At 44.5% G+C, this 18,147-nt stretch overlaps 1 protein-coding gene across 1 annotated transcript in view; it reads right to left on the minus strand.

Moving 5' to 3' along the window:
• Positions 1 to 9,761, minus strand: part of LOC129711373 (alpha/beta hydrolase domain-containing protein 17B-like) — a 72,893-nt gene extending 63,132 nt beyond the window's left edge. The window contains exon 1 of the mRNA XM_055658991.1: positions 9,279 to 9,761. Within this exon, the coding sequence (XP_055514966.1) occupies positions 9,279 to 9,550 (272 nt within the window). The 5' untranslated portion in view covers positions 9,551 to 9,761. The remainder of the gene's footprint in view (positions 1 to 9,278) is intronic.
• Positions 9,762 to 18,147: the final 8,386 nt, after the last annotated feature.

Here is an 18,147-nt window from a genome sequence, read left to right on the forward strand (position 1 = left end):
TCATTGGCTGATGCAGTGTTGTGAATAAATACTCTGTATCCATATTTCAATGTCACATTTGAGTTGATTGTTGAGATACAGGAAGTAATCCATACCGCTACCTTCACTGGATTTGCCTTAATCTCCAATTACCTGCTCTGCAGAGAGCTTGTTTAACATTATTGGGCTAATCAATTATTATCGAACTTCTGTGAGAAATGGAAACTGAAAATCTCCAGGAATGCTTCATTTCATGACGGTATACACTTCATTCATATTAGACCAATCTCTTGAAACAGACTACTTTGTGCCACTCGCAACCATTAGATCTATAAAAATCAGCAACATCCTTTAGCATTTTTATCTACCTTCAATTTTTCCAGCATCTGCAGTTCCTTCTTAAACACTATCTACCTCTGACGTCATTTTCAAGGAACAAGTGCCGCATTCCTATGTCAATGTATGTCGTTGTCACTTGCGGGCGGAGTACCAAGGCAAATTCCTTGTATGTGAATACTTGGCCAATAAACTTATTCATTCATTCATTCCTAGATCCCTCAGCACTGCAACACTCCACAGAGCCCTACCATTCATTGTGTAGGTCTTGCCCATGTATTACAGTTATGTATAAGGATGTTCCTTATGGAAGACCATGAAGCTTGACGGCCACTTCTCATTTCCACGTGGTATTGCACCTGCACATATTTCTGAAGCTGCTGTAGGTTTCATGGCTACAAGAATGGCGTAGAGGCAAACGTTGTACCATTATTGCAGTCATAAGATCGAATCACTAAGATTTATATCACAACCAGCAAAATCAGAATCTGTTCCACTAACTCAATCACAGTATTAATCTTAACATCCAGGGCATAACGCCAAAGGACAAGATATAACATTAATAATTATGAAACATTAAGGAAAATATTACTCTCCTTCAGCCTCCAATAGCATGGTTGAAATGTGAATGGAAAATTGACATTTTGTTTTGTCTTATTCAGGGTGGAAATCCTCGAATGGAAATATCAAAGACGAGAAGGCGTAGTTCTTAGATGGGCAAAGTTTACAGGAGAAGTGCGGGGCGTCTGTTTTTTCCCACACAGAGTGGTGGGTGCCTGGAACAAGCTGCCAGGGGTGGTGGAGGCAGATACGATAGTGGCGTTTGAATTGGCACATGGACAGGTAGGGAAAGGAGCGATATGGATTCACATGCAGGCGGAGGAGATTAGTCTAACTTTGAATCACGTTCAGCGTGGGCATTTCACCCAGAGATTTGTGAATCTGTGGAATTCACTGCCTCAAATAGATAAAGGGCGAAATAACTTTGCCATAGACTTTGTCACATGTACATAATTCCCAAACTTGGCACTATTTCATGGGATGATCTAGCATAACTGCCGAAAGTTATGTTGACGCCTCTCAACTGACAGTGAAGTTCTGCTCAAAGCTTCCACACATCTATTTGTGACCTTCCCCAGCACAGTCTTATTCTCAGATGTCGCGAGCAATGGTGTGAACGTCACTTGACAAAAGAGAAAGACTCAAATCTCCAAGCAAAATTGCCATCCGATGCAGCAGAATGACAGCAACACAAAATATACACTTAGGCAGTTTCATTTCCATCCCACTATAATAATTCACATGGGAGTTATTCCTGTATTCCAGCTAACATTTGTCCCCGGAGAACAAATTAACTGGTTCTCTACTACATTGCTGTTTACAAGACATAGGAGCCACAAATGCCAAATAAAGACCATTCATTTTGTAAAGCGTTTCAAAATAGCTCGATTTTAAATGCACTGAAAAAGAAAAACAATATTTAGTAACATTGAGGTATTCCAAAGAGGAAGAAAGATTCCAAGGGGAGTAAGGAACAACCGTGACTGACAAGGGAAGTCAGGGACAGTATAAAACATAAAAGAGAAGTATAACATAGCAAAGATGAGCATGAAGCCAGAGGATTGGGTAACTTTTAAAGAGCAACCCAAGATAATTAAAAAGGCAATACAGGGAGAAAAGATGAGGTACAAAGGTAAGCTAGCCAAGAATATAAAGGAGGATGAAAAAGGTGAAATTATTATGGGGAACAAGGAAATGGCAGAGGAGTTGAACAGGTACTTTGGATCCGTCTTCACTTAGGACGTAAACAATCTCCCTGATGTAGTAGTGGCCAGAGGATCCAGGGTGACGGTGGAACTGAAGGAAATGAACATTATGCACAAAATGGTGTTGGTCAGATTGATTGGATTGAAGACTGATGAATCCCCAGGGCTTGATGGTCTGCATCTGAGGGTACTTAAGGAAGTGGCTCTGTAAATCACGGACGCATTGGTGATCATTTTCCAATGTTCTATAGATTCGGGATCAGTTCCTGTGGATTGGAGGGTAGCTAATGTTATCCCACTTTTTAAGAAAGACGGGTGAGAGAAAACAAGGAGTCATAGATCAGTTAGCCTGACATTGGTGGTGGGGAAGATGCTGGAGTCAATTATAAAAGATGAAATAGCGGCACATTTGGATAGCAGTATCAGGATCGGTCCGAGTCAGCACGGATTTTCGAAGGGGAAATCATGCTCGATTAATCCTCTGGAATTTTTTGAGGATGTAACTAGGAAAATGGACAAGGGAGAGCCAATGGATGTAGTGTACCTGGACGTTCAGAAAACGTTTGATAAAGGTTCCACATAGCAGATTAGTGGGCAAAATTAGAGCACATGGTATTGGGGGTAGGGTGCTGACATGGATAAAAAATTGATTGGCAGACAGTAAACAAAGAGTTGGGATTAACGGGTCCTTTTCAGAATGGCAGGCAGTGATTAGTGGGGTACCACAAGGCTCGGTGCTGGGACCGCAGCTATTTATCATATACATTAATGATCTAGATGACGGGATAAAAAGTAACATTATCAAATTTGCAGCAGATGACACAAAGCTGGGTGGCAGTGTGAACTGTGAAGAAGATGCTATGAGGATGCAGGGTGACTTGGACAGGTTGTGTAAGTGGGCAGATTCAGATTCAATTTTAATTGTCATTGTCAGTGTACAGTACAGAGAAGCATGGCAGATGCATGGCAGATGCAGTTTAATGTGGTTATCCACTTTAAATGTGAGGTTATACACTTTGGTGGCAAAAACAGGAAAGCAGATTATTATCTAAATGGTGTCAAACTGGGAAAAGGGGAAGTACAACGGGATCTAGGTGTCCAGTCACTGAAAGTAAGCATGCAGGTACAGCAGGCAGTGAAGAATGGCATGTTGGCCTTCATAAATAAAGAAGTTAAGTATTGGAGCAAAGAGGTCTTTCTGCAGTTGTACAGGGCCCTAGTGAGACCACACCTGGAGTATTGCATGCCGTTTTGGTCTCCAAATTTGAGGAAGGACACTTGCAATTGAGGGAGTGCAGCGTAGGTTCACTGGGTTAATTCCAAGGATGGAAGGTCTGTCATATTTGATAGAATGGAGCGGCTGGGCTTGTATACTCTGGAATTTAGAAGGATGAGAGGATATCATATTGAAACATAAGATTATTAAGGGTTTGAACACACTAGAGGCAGGAAACATGTTCCCGATGTTGGGGGAGCCAAGAACCAGGGGCCACCATTAAAGAATAAGGCGCAAGCCATTTAGAACAGAGATGAGGAAAAACGTTTTCACACAGAGAGTTGTGAGTCTGTGGAATTCTCTGCCGCAGAAGGCGGTTCTCTGGATGCTTTCAAGAGAGAGTTAGATAGAGCTCTTAAAGATAGCAGTCAGGGGATATGGGGAGAAGGCAGGAATGGGGTACTAATTGTGGATGATCAGCCATGATCACGTTGAATGGAGGTACTGGCTCAAAGGGCCGAATGGCCTACTCCTGCACCTATTGTCTATTGTATCACAAATAACTAACAGCATCACTGAAACTATTATCTGACAAACTTTCAAAATTATTGCAAAAAACTTAAAATTCTTTAAAAGAATCGGACAATTGAAAGGAACAAACACAATGTAATAACCTGCTATGTAATGGAGAATTCCACATGGATTATAGCATATACCACTACCAAAACCCCATTTAATCTTCCACACAAGGCAGCAGGGAAGTACACAAAATAATAACCAAAATTATCCTTACCTTCTATTGCCGTGATATAAATAAATAATATCATACTTCAACATAATCTCCCATTTTCCTTCCTTAGGCATGAATATGCAACTAATTTTAACTATAAATATCATTGTGGGAACACAACCAATGTTTTTTTACCATATTATTTAATCTGATATGATAGTGCAAAAAAGTACAATAACAGAATAACTGAATGAGGCTAAGAGTAAGGGTGTATGGCAGCATACGCAGGGAGGGGGGGGTGTCAATGGGATGGTTGGTTCAGGAATCAGATAGCAGCAGGGAAGATGTTCCTAAGTCAGGATATCCAAGCTTTCAAGCTCATGGATCTCCTCCCAGAAGGTAAAAGGAAGAAATGGGAAACTGGCCAGGGTGACAGGCATCCTTGACATTGCTTCCAACCTCACTGTGGCAGCACACCGTGAGGATGGAATATTTGGAGGGAAGAGACAAGCCTGTGATGGACAGGGGTGTGTCCACTGCTCTTGGTCAGTTGCCAGGCAGTTATATCCCATCAGAATACTTTCTGTTGCAGATCTGCAGAAGCTCAAGAGAATCCTCATGGGCCCATTGCGTGCAGTTTTCTTCGCCCCATTACAATTGCAAGCTGTTCTTCTCATCCTGTTACAGGAAAGATATTGAAGGTTTGGAAAGGGTGCAGGGAAGGTTTACCAGAATGCAGCCTGGACTAGAGGGTTCGAGCTGGAGAGAAGTTGGATAGACTTGGATTTGCTTCTCTGGAGCCTTGGAGGTTGAGGGGAGACTTGTTAGATACATATAAAATCACATGATGCATAGATAGGGTAAATAGGTGGAAATGTCCAACACTTTGGGTAGCACAGCGGCAGAGTTGCTGTCTTACAGTGCCAGAGACCAGAGTTCCATCCTGACTATGGGTGCTGTCTCTACGGAGTTTGTACGTTCTCCCTGTGACCTTCTCGAGTTTTCTCCAGGAACTCAAGTTTCCCTCCACACTCCAAAGACCTACAGGTTTGTAGGTTAATTGGCTCGGTATAATTGTAAATTGTCCCTCGTGTAGTAGGATAGCGTTAGAATGCGGGGATGGTGGGTCGGTGTGGACTCAGTGGGACGAAGGGCCTGTTTCGCAAAACTAAACTAAAGGGCATAGGTATACGTTGAGAGGGGCAAAGTTTAATGGAGATATGTAGGGCAAGTCTTTACACAGAGTAATGAGGTCGAGAATGCATTACCAGGGACGGTGGTGGAGGCGGATACAATAGATGTGTTTAAGAGGCTTTTATATCGGCACATGGAAGTGAAGGGAATAAAGGGATAGGGATAATTTTTCAGGCAGATGAAAACAGTTTAACCTGTTATCATGTCGGGTACCAACATTGTGGCCCAAAAGGCCCGTTCCTGTGCTGTACTGCTCTATGTTCTAAGATGAGTCTTCTCAGACACCCAAGAAAGGATACATGCTGATGCGCTTCCTCGGTCGCCTCAGTGTGAAGGAACCAGGTCAGGTTGCTGGCGATATGGATGCCTTGGAACTTGAAGCCGGCAACCATACCTGCAGCAGCTCCACTGACGAGTACAGAGTTGGTCAACAACCAACTATCTTGGTTTGGTGACGTTAAGGAATGCTTAATTTAATGGAAATTCCCATCAATTAAACCATGCAAATAAATTAAAATCTTTCCAATTTCTGGTCATTTTGCCACATTTACCATTGATCAGGTTTATCTTGCTTATAGTCATCTTGTGCATTTTAAAAGATTAACCCTGGACATTCTAGGAAAGACAGAATTACCCTTTAGGAAAAAAATTAAGGAATTGTTGATTTCATTAATTTAAGATGGTGACTGTTGCTGAAGATACCAGCTGAAGCCTTTCTCATGTCTGAGTTTCAAGAGAACTGATACAACATACATCTTTGAAAGAACATCACTGAAGAGCAATGGTTTAACACCTTTTGCCAATGATACTATCCAACTAAAAAATCTTTGACTCAATTCATTCAAGTCCATTCATCAATTTAACATTTTCAAATAAGCATAAATGGACACACAAAAGATCCCTTTCTGCATTTAAATGCCAATTGTATGATTTTTTTTTAAATTTACGAAAGCTTGATTCAATTACCATACAATGTTTCAAAGCAATGACTGAATGAAATGAGCATAGTTTAATCATGGGGCTGGGTTGGGATAGCTTCCATCTTAATACACAAGAACCTAACATGGAGGAACTTTGGCCATTCAAAGGGCACCATTTGTAGGCAAACCAATAAACTATCTGTAAATTGATTATTTGTACTAATTTCCCATCAGAAAGTAACTTCATAATAATTTTATTCTGAGAATTGGATTAAGTCTAACAAACTCTGCCCGGTTTTGTTTCTCAGAACACATATTGCACATTTTCAAATTAATTTACTGAACATCACTGAGTATTGCCATTCAAACAAATCAATCAGAACCATAACTAACTCAATAATAAATACAACTTGAGGACGGCATTACCTGACAGTCATGTTTATAAACCTTCCAACACTGCATATCCTCACATTGTCATGGTATTGTATGGATTTAAAATGGAAGTGAACTTGTTTTATGTCATCACTTTCTAAAAATAACTTTCAGACAACAACAGATTTATGCAGTGCAAAGGACAGGGACATGCAAGGTCCGATTGCTCCTCTACAAATGATTAGCCATGTTTAGACGGAATAATTGCCAAGATATGTGAGAAACCCATCAAACTAGTCATAAAAAACTTTTTTCCTCTGAAGCACCAAGACCCACTAAATCACAACACACAAGGAATTTTAGCAAAGATATAGAAAACATCATGTTGGTCTATCTTAACCTAGCCATCTGACCTTGTAGATCCCAATTCAATTTTTGGAATAGATAGTATATATATAGAATATACGTTTAGGTATATTCAACAAGCAATCATATAACATACTTCAGAAGATTACAATTAAAATTAATGCTTAACCGTAATATTCATTTAGATGCTTTCAGTCACTATAACTTTTTTGGACATTGATATAATGAATCACATTTGTGCTAGGGGATATCACAGTATTGTCGTTTGATTACATCAGCAATATAAGCAAGCTCATGAGTAATCCTGATGTATTTTCAAGCGTGATGCATTATTTAATTCTGTATGCTAGATCAGTTCAACAGCAACGTGTTATATTGATAATATTCTGCATACCTGTCCTGAACCTCGGTTATCTATTACATCAGTGTTAACCTTTGGACGAAGATGTGTACATTAGTATTGGTAGAACTGCAATCTAGCTATAAGTGACATGGCACAAAAAGAAACTGCTGGAAAAACTCAGCAAGTCAGGCAGCATCTATGGAAGGAAATTACCAAGCTGTTTTGGGTCAGGACCATTCAACATTGCCGTTTCTCTTCATTGTTCCACCCAGATTACTAGAAGTCCAGATATATGGCAAAGTAATATTTGAGCTAGTAAGACATCCCATGTCAGCCAAAATTAATTGCCATCCAGTTTACTCCCACTACCCAACTCTTGGCTCAAACTTAAAATAATATTTAATTATTTTTAAACAAAGCAAATTCCTGTGCCTGTTTCTGCTCTCCACTCCTTACCCAGTCCAGTTGCTGCCTAACCCACTGCGTTACTCCAGCATTGTGTCTCGGCCTGCCCTCAACCATTTCAAGCAGTATTCCAAATCCTCAGAAAGCTGTGATTGTGTTCCTTCAATTATCTTCTAATGATTTTACCAATGATTTAATTGTATATATAATATATGTAAGTATAATTTAACGATTACATGCTAAGCTATTAATTTCCATCCACTATACAGCTCCCACAATGATGTACTCTTCTACTAAACCACCTAGTCTGCTCCAAAACGATCTTAATTTAACCTTTTCCCATAAATCAGCGCTGGATCCACCACATCATAGGACATTTAATGCAGTACTCCAGTTGAAACAGAGTAAGTGTTTTACACAATAGAAGTACTACCCTGGCACTCTTATGTCTCACTCAATAAAGGAAAGAATTTGCTATTTTTTCCTTCATTTTTATTTACCAATTTATTGATTTTCCATGTTACATTCAGAGATCTGAAAACATGCAAAATCCTTCTGATCTACATTTCCCATTTATGGTCATATTTCTATATTCCCGACTCATATGCTCCATATCAAAATGCATTAGTACATTTCTCAAACCTAAATTCCTTTGATAACTTACTGTCATGGGTTGGTATCAACCCACCAATATGTTCTGAACAATCAGATGGACAATCTTTGAATCATCTGATTCTTTGAATCAATTCCTATTTTTTGATAAGCGCCGAAAAAATACAAAGAATCAAACACTGCAAACACCCATCAAAAAAAAAATTTGCAGATTCTATCAAAAGTTAATTTTTGCTTACTACTAAACCAGCCTGCCGCAAACAACGTCATCAAACCAAATCCCTGCAGATTATATCAAATATATTACTAATACCTTCTTCCCTTCTTAGGTCCTCAGTAATCAATGTGGTGTTTAACCATTGACTAAATCACATACTATAAAGCAAATACCGAGCAAAGCTGACCTTTGCTATAGTCTTCATCCAATGGTAAACGGGTTAGAACTCCAAATGTCCACCAATTGCGTTTTGTTACCCGTCAGGTAACATTAGACCTGTGCACTCATTATCTTTTAGAATGATCATATCTTTTACTCGCAGGCATGTACACAGGTTGTTTGTTACACACGATAATTTCCATGGTTCTATCAGTACATTGATTACTGTTAAACTGATGTAGTTCCCCACCCTCAGGCCTATTCAACGACTATCTATTACACTGAACTTACTTACCCGTCATATCTAAACTAGAACAGCGGATAACTCTTTTGCTCTGATCTTGCTAAGCATCATCAGATCAGTAAGATCACTATCTGTAACACTGAGCTTCCTCTCCATGTTCAAACTGGTTTACCAGTTACCTCCCAGTTTCAAACCATTAAAACTTAAGACCGTGAACCTTTGACCGTGAACCTTAAGACCATGAATCTCCTGTTCCTTCTTACAAAATATCTTAAGACCGTGAACCTTTTTGTTATCATTACGTTCACAGCCTTCTCAACTGGTGATCAGTTGCCCCGTCCCCCTAGAAGATGGTACCCGATGCGTGTGTGTGGGGGGGAAATGATTTTTTGCTGTTGCTGCAGCCTTGGTCAAAGTACCTGGCGGTGGGAGAGCATCTGATGAACATGCAAGCGATCCTGTTTCCCCGGCTGGTTCGGGTGAGGAAGATGTCGGTGCAATCGAGCTCTCTCTGGCCATACTGCCACTCGGCCCGCTCGGTGAAGCGCAAGGTCCAGGAGGAGCCCGTCTCGTCGGCCACCGCCACGTAGGTGGGCTCGGGGGGCAGGAAGGCCAGTTTGGCGGCGATGCGGCTCGGGCAGGGCGGGCAGCAGAAGAGGCAGCAGAGCTCGCTGAGCGACAGGCCGTTCATGGCGGGGCCGGGCCGGGCCGGCGGGGAGCCTGGGGTCGGACGGGCGATCCGGGCTGTGGCACTGCCACCTCCCGATGTCGATGGGCGCAGGCAGGCGGCCGGGGGAGTGGGGAAAGCGAGCGGCAACTCTGTGGCGTCCGAGCCGCTCCCTCCTCAGCTCCTCGTATCCTTCTCCTCCATCTCTGGCGGTGAGCAAACACAAGAGCATTCGTCACCGGACATGACGCGATGGGCTCCGGCGGCGGATGTGACTCGTTATAGAGTTGGAAGCTTCCGTGTGAAAGGTCGTCGCCATGGCGACCCCGGCTGAGGAGGTCGACATGGGGAGGTCCCCCCCCCTCCATCCTCCCCCCTCCATCCTCCCCCCTCCTCCATCCTTCCTCCCCCTCCTCCATCTTCTCTCCCCTCCCCCTCCCCCCTCCCCCTCCTCCATCTTCCCCCCTCCTCCATCTTCTCCCTCCCCCCCCCCCTCCTCCATCCTCCATCCTCCCCCCCTCCTCCATCCTCCATCCTCCTCCTCCCCTCCTCCATCCTCCCCCCTCCTCCCTCCCCCCCCCCCCCCCCCCCCCTCCCCCCCCCCCCCCCCCCCCCCCCCCCCCCCCCCCCCCCCCCTCCCCCCCCCTCCCCCCCCCCCCCCCCCCCCCTCCCCTCCCCCCCTCCCCCCTCCTCCCCCCCCTCCCCCCCCCCCTCCCCCCCCCCGCCTCCCCCCCCCCCTCCCCCCTCCCCCCCCCCTCCCCCCCCCTCCCCATCCTCCCCCCCCCTCCTCCATCCTCCCCCCTCCCTCCCCCCCTCCCCCCCTCCTCCCATCCTCCCCCCCTCCCCCTCCATCCTCCATCCTCCCCCCCTCCCTCCTCCTCCCCCCATCCTCCCCCATCCTCCATCCTCCTCCCCCTCCTCCCTCCTCCTCCCCCCCCCTCCCCCCTCCTCCCCCCCTCCTCCCCTCCCCTCCTCCTCCCCCCCCTCCATCCTCCCCCCCCCCTCCTCCCTCCTCCATCCTCCCCCCTCCTCCATCCTCCCCCCCTCCTCCATCCTCCCCCCCTCCCTCCTCCTCCATCCTCCCCCCCTCCTCCATCCTCCTCCTCCATCCTCCCCCCCTCCTCCATCCTCCCTCCCCCCTCCTCCATCCTCCTCCACCCCCTCCTCCATCCTCCCTCCCCTCCCCCCCTCCTCCATCCTCCCCTCCCCCCCCCTCCTCATCCTCCCCCCCCCCCTCCCCCCCCCCCCCCTCCTCCATCCTCCTCCCCTCCTCCATCCTCCCCCCCTCCCCCTCCTCCTCCCCCCCTCCTCCATCCCCTCCCCCCTCCTCATCCTCCTCCCCTCCTCCATCCTCCCCCCTCCTCCATCCACCCATGCATCATGGCTTGGTACAGCAACCTGAGCGTCCAGGAGCGGAAAAGGCTGCAAAAAGTTGTAAACACTGTCCAGTCCACCACTGGCTCTGATCTCCCTACCATTGAGGGGATCTATCGCAGTCGCTGCCTCACAAAGGCTGCCAACATCATCAAGGACCCTCACCATCCTGGCCATACACTCATCTCTCCGCTGCCATCAGGTAGAAGGTACAGGAGCCTGAAATCTGCAAATGCCAGGTTCAGGAACAGCTACTTCCCCACAGCCATCAGACTATTAAACACAACTTCAAACCACTATTAAGCACAACTTCAAACAAACTCTGAACTATAACAGCCTATTGCACTTTATCTGTTTACTTATGTGTGTATATATATATATTCTATGGCATTTGGACACACTGATCTGTATTTATGCCTACAATATTCTGCTGTGCTGCAGCAAGCAAGAATTACTTTTTGGACCTACCTACTAGCTTTTAGCATTCATGCACTAGAACACATACTGCACTAGTGCAATTTTTACACATACAACACTCTGTACTAATAATAATAATCATACATTTTTAGCCAAGTATGTTTTGCAACATACGAGGAATACTGATTTACTCACTTGCAGTTTCTCGCCACTTAGATAATAATCTGCCTTTTGATTTATCTTACACAAGTGTGTGACCTTGCATTTCGCCGATATTAAACTGGAGTAACCAGTCTTTCCATTCTCTCAATCCACAGTATCCTTATCAGAACATGTCGCTGCAACTATTTTCGTAATATTATCACATTTGCATACCTTAAATACTGTTCCTTCCTTAAAGTCAAGTTTTATTGTCATATGTCCCAAATGGAACAATGAAATTCTTAATTGCAGAAACACAACTCGTATGTAAACATAGTACTCTGTAAAACCAAAAATAAACAAACAAAAAAGTTCAGTATATATATGAAAAAGCAGACAAATGAACAATAATAGTGCAGTCAAAAATAATGCCCCCAAGTCTATGTAGTTCATAGCCTTTTTGGAGGGTGTACTGTTTAATAGCCTGATAGTTGGAGGGAAGAAGCTGCTCCTGGACCTGGGCGTTAGATTTCAGGCTCCTATACTGTACCTTCTTCCAGATGCCAGGAGTGAGATTAGTTTGTGGTCAGCGTGGCGTTTGTCTGATGATGCTGGCTGCCTTTTTGAGGCAGCGACTCTTGTCAATGCTTCGATGGTGGGGACTTCAGAACCCGTGTTGGACTGGGCAGTTTTCACCACTTTTTGCAATCTTCAACATTCCTGTGCGTTCCGGTTACAGAACCAGTCCAATATGCAACCAGTCAACATCTTCTCTTCTGTACACATGCAAGAGAGTATTTGCTGACGTACCAAATCTCCTCAATCTTCTAAGGAAGTAAAAGCGTTGATGGGCTTTCTTTACAATTGCATCAATTTGCTGGGTCCAGCACAGGGCTTCAGAGATATGCACAACCACGAATTTGAATCTTTTGGCACTCTCTACCAGTGTCCTGTCAATGAAAACAGGTTTGTGGATACTCGTCCTTCCTCTTCCGAAGTCCACAATCAGTTCCTTGGTCTTACTGACATTGAGAGAAAGGTTATTCTGGCACCATTTGATCGGTTGATCAATCTCCCTCTTATACTCCGACTCATTGTCATCTTGAATTCATCCAAGGTGGTGTCTTCAGCAAGCTCGGAAATGGAGTTCGAACTGTGTCAACATAGACTGGCTACACAGGCATGTGTATAGTGTGAATAGAGCAGGAGGCTGAGCATGCAACCAATTGATGTAAATAGTGACAATTGCATGCCAAGAACTGATCGCTGTGGTTCGCAACCGTTTATCACCCTCTGATCTGTAAAGGTCTGCTTTATTCCAGTTCTCTGTTTTCTACCAGACAGATAATTTTCCAATCCATTCTAACTTCCAGCAATACCAGGGGCTTTTAATTCAGCGGCAGCCTTTTATGTAGCACTTTGTCAAATGCCTTTTGGAAATCTAAAATCTAATTACATTTACAGGGACCCCCATCAACTCTCCCTGTTACATCCTCAGTGAATAACTGTAGATTTGCCAAACATGATTTATCTTTCATATAACCGTTATAATTTGAGACGTCTGTTTAATATAATGTACTCACACAGAACGATAAAAGAAGACTTAACAATTATTTCTTTAGACGCAGAAAAAGCATTTGATCAAGTAGAATGTGACTATCTCTTTACTGTGTTAGAAAATTTTCAACTTGGAGAAAATTTTATCTCATGGATAAAGTTGTTACATTTAACAATCCGACTGCCAGAATTTTGACTAATCAAATTCTGTCACCTAAATTTCAATTATCCAGGGGTAATAGACAAGGATGTGCTCTTTCACCAATGCTATTTGCCCTAGCCATAGAACCCTTAGCAGAAAATATAAGAGTACATCCGGGCATTCACGGTTATAATGCTAAACAAACCAATAACAAGATTTAGTTATATGCAGACAATGTACTTTTATATATTACCAACTCTCAAGTCAGTATCCCAAATATATTAAACCTTATAGAACAATGTGGTTCCATCTCAGGGTATAGAATAAACTGGAATAAAAGTGAAATTATGCCAATAAAAGCTCAAGACCCTTCACATCTGCAAAAATGGCCCTTTAGAATTGTCACTGCAAAATTTAAATACCTTAGGGTCTATGTGACTAGAAAATATACCTCTCTATTCTAAGCAAATTTTCCACCATTAATTACTAAATTAAATGCCCTTATTCAATTTTGGAAAACACTCCCTATTTCCCTTATAGGTAGAGTAAATGCCATAAAGATGATTTTTCTTCCACAACTCCTATACCAATTTCAATCAATACCGATTTATCTCCCTAAAAGTTTTTTTTTTTTTAAACTTGACTCTGTTATTACAAATTTTATTTGGGATTATAAAAACCCATAGAATTCACAAATGACAAACAAATTCACAAACAACCTAAAGAAAATGGTGGATTAGCACTCCCCAATTTTCTTTTCTACTATTGGGCGACTAATATTAAAAATGTAATCTACTGGATGAATAATACATGTCAACAGGTAAACTGGTTAAAAACGGAGAGGGAAGACTGTTCGCCTTTTAATATAGATGCGATTCTTCTTTCTCCAATACATCCCTCACCCTGTGCACATGTTCGCCCCAGGGTTGCGTCCTCAGCCCCCTATTGCACTCCCTGTACACACATGACTGTGTGGCTAGGTTCAGCTCCAACTCAATAATCAAGTTTGCTGATGACACTGTGGTGGTGGGCCTGATCTCAGACAACGATGATAAGGCCTACCGGGAGGAGGTGGCTGATCTGGCACTGGTGTCAAGACAACAGCCTCCTCTTGAACATCAAATAAACTAAGGAGCTGATCATCGACTTTAGGAGGGCACATCATCCGAGGACGTACACTCCATCGAGGATAAATGGGGACACTGTGGATAGGGTGAGCTGTTTTAAATACCTGGGAATCCACATCTCTGAGGATATGACATGGACATCACACGCCACAACACTCGTGAGTAAGGCAAGGCAGCGCCTTTACCACCTCAGGCAATTGAGGAAATTCAGAGTGTCTCCGAGGATCCTCCAGTGCTTCTACTCAGCGGCTGTGGAAAGCATCTTGTCCGGAAATATTACAATCTGGTTTGGGAATTGCTCTGCCCAGGACAAGGAGGCTCTGCAGCGAGTAGTGCGTTCAGCCGAACGCACCATGGGAACTTCACTCGCCCCCCTGCAGGAACTATACATCAGGAGGTGCAACTCCAGAGCCAATAAAATTATGGGAGACCCCTTCCACCCCGGCAATGGACTGTTCTAGCTGCTACAGTCAGGCAAACGCCTCCGTTGCCATGCAGTGAGAACGGAGAGATTGAGAAGGAGTTTCTTCCCAGAGGCCATTAGGACTGTAAACTCCTATCTCACCAGGGACTAACTTTACTGTACCACTCAACTGCTTTTTTTTAAATTGCTGTTTTTTTCCCTTTTTCCTTCCGCCCACAATATTTAATATGTAAAAGAATATGTCATTCTGTTTCATTATGTTTGTAGTTTGTTTGGTTGTTTGTTTGGTTTTTTTTGCACAAAGTCCGCGAGCATTGCCACTTTTCATTTCACTGCACATCTCGTATGTGTATGTGACGAATAAACTTGACTTGACTTGATCTGAATAAATCAATGTATGAGCAAAATCCGATAATTCATAGCACCCTACGAATTTGGAAACAGTTGAAATCAAGTTTCAAACTGAGAAATTTTTCACTCGTTTTACCAATGGCTAACAATCCCTTGTTTAAACTGTCTACTTTAGATAAGGCGTTTGCACAATGGATAAACTCAGGAATCAAAACGCAGGGAGATCTATACGAGAAAGGGATTTTCCTCTCGTTTGAAGAATTACAGCAGAAATATCATTTGAAAGCTAGTAATTTTTTTAGATATCTTCAAATCCGAGACTACGTGAAAACACACACACAAGACTGTCATTCTATGGGCCCAGATATATTAGACGAATGCATGAATAGAAAGGAATCAAGTAATATCCTACATTTACAATACCCTTTTAACTGCACACATCCCATCTTCTGAAATGCTTAGGCGAGCATGGGAAGATGAATTGGGTTTACTAATCTCAAAGGATAGATGGGAGGTAAGCCTTTTATACACACATTACTGCTCTCTTAATGTGAGGCACTCCCTGATACAGTTTAAAATACAGGTGCACAACCTTTTATCCGGTGTTCCAGAAACCGAAAAGCTCCGAAAACCAGCCATTTTTTCCAGATGTCGTCTGCGCACCAAAGCTCGCGTTTGGCGCCAAACTTGACCCAAAACGACCCACGGTCAACCCAGGTCTGTACTACTGTAGCGGCTGCCTCCTCCCCGGAGACCGGGAGACACTAAAACATCTGTAAATCATTGCTTAAATGTTAGTCAGTTAGTTTGGAGGGCTTTTATGTGAAGGGGGGTGAAGGGGTAAACTTTAATTCTTAGTCCCTTACCTGGTCGGAGAGGCGGGGAGCGGTCAATGCCTTACCGGGTCGCCGTGCAGTAAGCTCCGCAGCGCTGTGGCCGGTGGGGCAGCGGGCGGCGCCGGTTGTAGCTCCGACCCCGGCAACTCTACCCCTGGCTGCGAGGCCCGCGGCCGGACGCCCCAGCTCCGCGAATGTCGGGAGTCGGCGGCGTCGCAGCGCTGGGATACCAGCGGGGAGCGGGCAATGCCTTACCGGGTCGCCGTGCGGCAAGCTCCGGAGCGCTGTGGCCGCCGACTCCCAACATTCGCGGGCCGCGCTGGATTTGGAGCCGCGCAGCCAGGGGTAGAGTTGCCGGGGTCCGAGCTCCAACCGGCGCCGTACGCGGCCGGACGGAGCCCCCAGCTCCGCGGCTCCAAATCCAGCGACGCTCCGCGATGTTGTGTGTCGGCGGCCACAGCGCTCCGGAGCTTGCCGCACGGCGACCCGGTAAGGCATTGCCCGCTCCCCGCTGGTGTCCCAGCGCTGCGACGCCGCCGACTCCCGACATTCCCGGAGCTGGGACGTCCGGCCGTGGGCCGCGCTGGATTTGGAGCGCCTCGCAGCCAGGGGTAGAGTTGCCGGGGTCGGAGCTACAACCGGCGACGCCCGCGGCCGGACGGAGCCCCCAGCTCCGCGAGGTTGGGAGTCGCCGACCAGGTAGGGGACTAAGAATTAAAGTTTCCCCCTTCACCCCTACTCCACCACCACCACATAAAATCCCTCCAAACTAACTGACTAACATTTATGCAATGATTCTCCCGGTCTCCGGGGAGGAGGCAGCTGCTCCAGACTTTTCAAGCCGCCCGCGCTACCTACCTAATCTACGCTAAAAATCTTCCATTCTGAAATCCGAAAATGTCCGAAATCCGACAAGTGTCTGGTCCCAAGGCTTTCGGATAAAAGGTTGTGCACCTGTACTGAGATTCAGATTCAGATTCAGATTCAATTTTAATTGTCATTGTCAGTGTACAGTACAGAGACAACGAAATGCATTTAGCATATCCCTTGAAGAGCGACATAGCAAACGATTTGAATAAAAAAAATAATAAGTGTCCGGGGGGCGGGTGGTGATTGGCAGTCACCGAGGTACGTTGTTTAGTAGAGTGACAGCCGCCGGAAAGAAGCTGTTCCTCGACGTGCTGGTTCGGCAATGGAGAGACCTGTAGCGCCTCCCACAGATTATTATTCAAAGTCCAAATTGAACAAGATCTTCCCAAATGTCTCTCCTTCTTCTTCTTGCGTGTGGCGTACACAGCCTAAAGTTATAAGACAACTTCTTCTGTTTGATCTTCTGTTTGTGCATACCAGGTTGATTGCATTTGTTGAAACAGGGTGGACCACGTGAAGGTTGCAACCTCCCACCACAAATGTCTCTTCTATCTGTGATAAATGTCTCCTCCAAGAAGCGACTACAACCCGTGTTTAAGAAGGAACTGCAGATGCTGGAGAATTGAAGGTTACACAAAAAAGCTGGGGAAACTCAGTGGGTGCAGCAGCATCTATGGAGCGAAGGAAATAGGCAATGTTTCGGGCCGAAGAAGAGTTTCGGCCCGAAACGTTGCCTATTTCCTTCGCTCCATAGATGCTGCTGCACCCGCTGAGTTTCCCCAGCTTTATTGTGTAACCCAGCGACTACAACCCATTCTTTTGCTTCCTGTACAAAGTTACAAAACTTCTAGAGGGCAATATTTGATACCTTTTCCAAAATACTTAAAATTAAATTGGACCCAGATATAAAACTGATCATGTTAGGTATATTAGAGGCCTGCTCTAAGCTAACGATATTTCAAAGACGTTTCCTCAATTCCGGCCTAATAATTGCGAAAAAATTAATATTTAAATTTTGGAAACAGTCAACTGTCCCCACAGTGAAGATGTGGATTACAGATATGTCCGAGATGCTACACTTGGAAAACATTAGGATTGTCTTGGCGGAAAAACCAGGTCAATTTCTTAAGACATGGATACCCTTTACTGAATGTTTACAACAACAGAATGATTAAACACAAATTTAAATTTAAATCCGATGCCTTGATTGGTGAGGGAGGGGGGGGGGGGGGGGGGGGGGGGAGGTATATCTCCATCTTTTCTTTTCTTTTTTCCTTTTCCTTTTTCTGCACTGTTTTGGTAGCTTAGGGATATTTTTCCTGCTCTTTTCTAATTTATCTCTTCATTCTTTTTTTACTTCTTTCCTTGTTTTCCTTTTTTAA

Source organism: Leucoraja erinacea, chromosome 29 (genome assembly GCF_028641065.1).
Source record: "Leucoraja erinacea ecotype New England chromosome 29, Leri_hhj_1, whole genome shotgun sequence".
In the NCBI taxonomy this organism is placed as follows: domain Eukaryota; kingdom Metazoa; phylum Chordata; class Chondrichthyes; order Rajiformes; family Rajidae; genus Leucoraja; species Leucoraja erinaceus.